Source organism: Corylus avellana, chromosome 10, assembly GCF_965113065.1.
Source record: "Corylus avellana chromosome 10, dhCorAvel1.hap1.2, whole genome shotgun sequence".
Classification (NCBI taxonomy): Eukaryota; Viridiplantae; Streptophyta; class Magnoliopsida; order Fagales; family Betulaceae; genus Corylus; species Corylus avellana.
The window spans coordinates 16,733,631-16,740,182 of NC_142499.1; the positions used below are offsets into that span (position 1 = coordinate 16,733,631).

At 37.7% G+C, this 6,552-nt stretch overlaps 1 protein-coding gene across 1 annotated transcript; it reads right to left on the reverse strand.

Moving 5' to 3' along the window:
- Positions 1 to 2,735: 2,735 nt before the first annotated feature.
- PAL1 (PHE ammonia lyase 1) lies at positions 2,736 to 6,292 on the reverse strand. The gene is made up of 2 exons (XM_059606950.2): positions 5,822 to 6,292; positions 2,736 to 4,632 (listed from the first exon to the last, which is right to left on the reverse strand). The coding sequence occupies exons 1-2, from the start codon at positions 6,196 to 6,198 to the stop codon at positions 2,883 to 2,885; spliced, it is 2,127 nt and encodes a 708-aa protein (XP_059462933.2). The 5' UTR covers positions 6,199 to 6,292; the 3' UTR covers positions 2,736 to 2,882.
- Between the last annotated feature and the right edge of the window lie 260 nt (positions 6,293 to 6,552).

The following is a 6,552-nucleotide window of genomic DNA, read 5'->3' on the forward strand; positions in this document are numbered from 1 at the left end:
TAATTTAGTCTCCAAACTACCAGCTATTTTTATTTTAGTTTTTAATATTTAAAAAATGATAAAGTAGTCCCTAAACTATTAAAAAGTTGTAATTTAACCACTCTATTAGTCAACACCGTTAAATTAGATGAAAAGTACAAACGACGTCTTTTTTGAAGTTAAGTTACCAATATGCCCTTTTGAAAAAAAAAAAACAATTAAAAAAATGCCCTCCAAAAACGACGTCGTTTTGAGGGGAAAAAAAAAAAAAAAAAAAAAACATGGTTAGGGGTGGCTCGCCGGCCACCCCATAGGCCATGGAGGTGGCTGGCAAGCCACCCCTAAACCACAATTTTGTTTGTTTTTTTTTTTTTTTTTTCTTCAAAACAACGACGTTTTAGGGGGCATTTTTTTAATTGATTTTTTTTTTCCAAAAAGATATTTTAGTAACTTAACATTGCCAAAACGACGTAGTTTTGAATTTTTCATCATTTTTTACGATAATGACTAACAAAGTAGCCAAATTGCAACTGTTTGGTAGTTTGAAGGCTGCTTTATCACTTTTTGAACATTTAGGGGCTAAAATAAAAATGACTAGCAGTTTGGGGGCTAAATTATATTTTTCCCTTGTTCAAAATGTTGAAGGTTCATATGCAGAGTTGCTTGGGCCAATTGTAAAAAACGCAACTTTTTTTTTTGTTCAAGGGTATTTCGAGTCTTTTTTGTTCTTTTATTTATTTTATTTTATTATTTTTTTCTCTTTGGAGCACTCATTGCAGCTTCACCAAAATTATTTTTTTAGTTATTTTGGTGAGATAATTTAACTAAAATGGCCTAATTGTCCACTTTTCAGCCTCACTACTCTTTTAGTAGTGAAGTGAACAATACTTATCAAATTTAAAAATTACTATTCACTCACCTATTGATTAAACAAATATAATTTCTCCCCCTTTCTGCTTTTCGTTTCTCTCTCCTTTTTTTTATTTTTCTTTCCCTTTTCTCTGCAGCCTCTCTCCCTTCTCTTTTTCTTTTCTCTCAACATTTGGCGCCATTTCTCTCCGCCATTTCATCCCTTCACTTCGAGTCTTGCCATCACCATTAGAAAAATTGCAAATTTTAAAAAATATTACCATTAGAATAAGACAAATATTCTTAAAATAGACCATTAGAAAAATATAAACATTCAAAAATATAAAAGTTAGAGAAAGAATAAACAAATTTTTGAAAAATAATATTTAAATAAAATAGTGAAAGTGAATTGTTAAAGTATTGAGTCTCTTGTGAGTGCTCTAAAAAGGTGAATTATTAAAATAACCAACTAAAATGGTGAGGTTGCTAGAAATGCTCTTAGTAGTCTGTCATATTATAAAGTAATTGAATCTAAATTTTTTTTATAGGTTAAATAGCTTTTTTTGCCCATGTGGTTTAACAATTTTATTTTGTATCATAGATGGTACCTTAATAATAGCAAAAAACAGAGATGGTACCTCTATCCAAAATTTGACCGAAATCCACTTCAGCACCCCTTAAAAATTGACACATATCCATATACCTAATTAAAAATAAAATAAAAATAAAAAATTTTTAAAACCAAAATGATTAAAAACATTAAAAAATTAAATTAAATTAAAAAGAAAAAAGAAAAAAGAAAATGGAAAATGGGTGGCTGAAGCCACTCCATAAGTTTTCTCCAAAGTTCAAAAACTCTTAATTTAGTATATCGAACTTCTAATTTTTTGCAATGTCACTGCTCCATTAAGTTTAGTGTAGTCCCTAACGATCGAGTGTTACGACCTTAAGCAAAACGATCGAATGATGACAGTCTCCATACACATAAGAGTTGATCATGTTAGCATGAGCGTGTGGGAGGAAGCTTATTTAAGGGTTTAGGTCGAACTTAGACCCTATTGTGTCACTCCAAGAGAGAGAAGACGGCGAAAGATTTTGGAGGGTTTGAGGTCTCTACCTTCAAGATAAGTAAACCCTACATCCAAAGCTTGGTTATTTTCTTGTGTTTACTGTGTTTTCGTGTATGTGTGTGTGGGGCTGTTGTAAGAGAGTATTAGAGTGATTTTTGATGGTTTGATAATGTTCTTAATTTCAGTGGGCAAGTCTTTGGCTAACGAATCCCCTAATTTATTTATTTATTTTTTGTATAATATGAATAGCTTTCCCATATAATACATGAGAATTAATGCTGCACTCTAAACAAAATAGTTCAGTTGCTTCTATTAGAACTAATAAGAATTTAAATAGAAAAAGAAAAGAGATGAAACACATAGATTTTAGGTAATTCGACCTATGAACTTTATTCACACATCAAAGCTTTTTATTAGCTACATATTTCCTTGATATCTTTGATTGTATACAATTCTTTATTTATAAAGAAAGAATATAAATGTTACAAGTCTTTTTTACTTGTACATTAACAATAATAAAATTAATTTATCATTTTAACTTTTGTCACTTGAGTTCTTATAACTATTAACTCTTGAGTTCTTTGTCTCTTGAATTATTGTAACACATGACTCAATAACTTCATCTTAAATGGAATATTGAACCATCATCTTATCAACAGTATACACATCCTGTCACCAAACATCAAGCTGGCTCATGATATTGTTGACTATATTAAAGTTGACAAGGCCAGCAACAAATCTATATATTATCTTTCACAAATTTATTATTAGCCTAAATAGCTTAATTTAAACAAATTATCTGTTGTATAGGACCATTAAAAATGGATTCATCAGGTATGGAGTAATTTAACATAGCTTTTTTGATCAAATATTATTTCTTGACAGTGGAATTGTAGCACACAAAAGTGGAAAAGCTGAACATTGAAGGTTATAAGGGCCAGCAACGCCCATTTTCCCTTCCCTTCAATGGTTCAAAAATAAAATTTAACATATTGGAATGGGAGCACCATTCCATTCCCTGAGGCAATCCAACAGAGGATCAATGATCTTCCCCTGACACATTGCTGTAAACACCTTATCAAAATCCTCGCCAGCAGACCTGTCCTTTTCTCCGGTCAGCAATCCGGTCCCCAATTCTTCCCTCACAAATCTGTACAATGGATAAGACCTGCATTCCTTAATGCGGTTAGAAATTGCAGGATTCCCACTCTCATATGCAATCCTTGCACTCTCCACTTCTTTTGGCAAAAGGGTCTTCAGTTCTTCCTCAAAAGATCCAATCTTTTGGAAGATGGAGTTGTTTGCATTCTTCTCATTCTCGCCATTGGTCAACGCATGATCAACGAGAACTTGCCTCAATTTTTGCATCAATGGGTAGGTGGCACTGCAGGGGTCATCGATATAGGCAAACAGGTATTCTCTGTCAACCACTTTGAGCAAATCCTTCTCACAGAATCTGGATGGATGAAGCTCTCCATTAACACCAGTTGTTAGAGTTCTCTTAGCCACTTGGCTCACTGTATTTTTGACAATGCTCTTCAAATTTTCCTCCAAATGCCTCAAATCAATAGCTTGGCAAAGTGCTATAAGAAAAGTGGAAGACATGAGCTTCAATATTTCAATAGCTTCCCCTGTTTTCCTTGAGGAGATTAATCCCAAAGAGTTCACATCTTGGTTGTGCTGCTCTGCGCTCTGGACATGGCTAGTGACCGGATTCGCCATAAATTGAAGCTCGGAACAATAAGACGCCATGGCGATTTCAGCCCCCTTGAAACCATAATCCAGGCTTGGATTCCTGCTAGCAGAGAGATTTGAGGGCAGCCCATTGTTGTAAAAATCATTGACAAGCTCAGAAAATTGCGCAAACATGAGTTTTCCGATTGATGCAACAGCCAAACGGGTGTTATCCATTGAGACACCAATTGGGGTGCCTTGGAAGTTGCCGCCATGCAAAGCCTTGTTCCTTGAAACATCAATCAATGGGTTGTCGTTGACAGAGTTAATCTCCCTTTCAATCGATTTGGTTGAATATCTGATAACTTCAATCTGCGGGCCAAGCCATTGCGGTGAAGTTCTGAGAGCGTAGCGGTCTTGCTTAGGCTTCTGCAGAGGATCCATCTCATGCAACTTCTTAGCTTCTTTGACATAAGAGCTTCCATCCAAAATATGTTCCATAATGGCTGCAGCTTCAATCTGCCCAGGATGATGCTTCAATTTGTGTGTCAAATGGTCAGTAAACTCAGGCTTTCCTTGCATAACTTCAGCGAAAATAGCCGACAGGATCTCTGACAAAACAGCAAGAATGTTTGCCTCAAAAAGAACCGTAGAAGCCATGCCGGAACCAACAGCAGTGCCATTAACAAGAGCAAGGCCTTCTTTAGGCTGCAACTCAAAAAAACCGGAATCGATACCGGCAAGGCGGAATGCTTCTAGGGCGTCGAGGGATTCGCCGGAGGGTCCAACGGCTTTAGAATTGGGCCGGCCGGTTAGTAGTCCGGCGATGTAGGACAGAGGGACCAGATCACCGGAGGCAGTGATTGTACCCCGCAGTGGCAAACAGGGGGTGATGTTATGGTTGAGAAACTTGGTGATTGCCTCCATGATTTCAAATCTAATGCCAGAGTACCCTTGGAGAAGGGTGTTGATCCGCACAAGCATGGCTGCTCTTGTTGTTGAGTGAGGCAATGTGTGGCACGACTCTGTTCCATTGCCAAATACTCCAGCGTTCAAAAATCTGGAACAAGAACATGCAGCACAACAGATTAGTTGTCATTATTTTAAAAAATAAATTCTATATTTATTTTTTAAAATACAAGTAAAATTAAAGGGAAATGCTATAGTGCAATAAAAAAAAATATTTTTGGCTCGTCTTAGGTGACAAGAGGTTATAAGTCCCATCCGTAGATGCTGTGGTCCCACCTACTGATGGGCTTATAACCTCTTGCCACCTAGGACTTTTATGGGCCAAAATAATTTTTTTATTGCATTATAGATCTCAAAATTAAATGCTTTATTAAAAATCTCATATTCTCTTATAACTAATTATTAGATTTATGGGGTTCATTATTAACTTATATAGGATCTACATAAATTTATTAATCTAATAATTTATTGTAAAAAAATATGAACTAAATATAAAGAATTTATTTAAAATTTTATGTAAAAATTAGGTACTAAAGTACTAAACTATGTGAGCCCAGAAAAGGAAGGGCTCTATCTGTGAGCCACGTGTCCGAGCTGAACACATGGGTCCTGAACTACTCGTACACCTACCGAAACAGCGTGGCCTTTTCCCAATAAAACATTCCCAATCAAATCGTTGTTTCCCGCATGCCACCCATGTTCTTTCAATGAATAGTAGGCTAGCGTACCCGGATACGGTACCACGGCAGAAGCCAGCTGGTCAACGGTCAACAACGATCCGACTCGTTCACAACTTAATTAACTCGGACGAGTCAACCCGACCCAAAAGTTGACCGTTGTACAAATACTTAGTAGGTATACGTTTTTGACCAACTCACAAAAAAAAAAATTAAAAAAAAAACATTTTGACCAAGACCAAGAGTACATGCATAATAAGCTGAAAAAAAAATGTTATTAAGTAGTTACTTTTTATCGTGACTAGAAAGAATTAATATAAAATTTTAAATGAATTAATTTATAAATATTATTTTTCGCTATCACATAGAGTAGTGTAAGAATTTGAAATTGCATGCACCTTAAGTAGTACGGCTACATATTCAACCAACAAAAATTTCTCACCTAATTAGTGAGTTTGCTGGAGACCCATTTTTAACCAATTCAGCAAATTAGTTCACCAAAACAGCATTTAAGGTTTTCTCTAATAAGTTAGTTTATAGATCAACTAATGTAGAACTGAGTGAACTCGTTGGGGTGCAACTCAGAGTGTAGAGGTTAATTACCTAATGAGCTCCTTCTGAAGGGCAGCGCCTTTATTGGTTCGCCTGTGTGAAGTAGCACCGAACCCAGTGGTGACGCCGTAACTATCAGTTCCGGAGGTCATGCTGTCCATGACCCAGTCGCTGCTGGCCTTCACGCCGGCCCTGGCGGACTCCGAGAGCTCTACCTTGACGCCGGAGTCGCGGGTGGCTATGGCTGCCACCTGCGATATCGTCAAGGTCTCGCCGCCGAGGCGGACGACCGGCTTCCTGTACTCGGCCACCATGCGCTTCACCTCCTCCAAGTGACTGCCCTTGAGCGACTCCGCAGCCGCTCCCCAATTCAGCGGGTCATGGCCCACGCAGAGACTCTCGCCGCTCTTGGTGGTGGTGGTCTCCATGTGAATGAAAGAATGACCCAAACAGAGAAATGACAAGAAAAGGGAGTTGCGAGAGTGAGAGAGAGAGAGAGAGAGAGAGAGAGGAAATCGGTTGGTGGAGTATTTGGGATTTCCTGGGTTACGAAGAGGGAGTTACGGGGCTTAAATAGATAGAGTGGAGCTTTCAATGTTGTGGCAGAGGTTCTGGTAGGTAAGCATAAGGGCGGTGGCACGGCATGGGGGTTGGTTGGGTGAAAGTTGATTCTCATCGCACCATATCAATCAAATCCGACGGCTTACGACTTGTAACGTGGCTTCACAACAATACTCACTACTCTGGGGCCCTCGGCTGGGTCCACCGTCATTGGTGGGAGA

Bases quoted from the DNA above. Each gene is read 5' to 3' on its own strand.
- PAL1 (XM_059606950.2), bottom strand. From the start codon at position 6,198: ATGGAGACCACCACCACCAAGAGCGGCGAGAGTCTCTGCGTGGGCCAT. The intron at 4,633-5,821 runs GTAATTAACCTC...TTCTTGTTCCAG, and splicing joins CTTCAGAAGGAGCTCATTAG to ATTTTTGAACGCTGGAGTAT.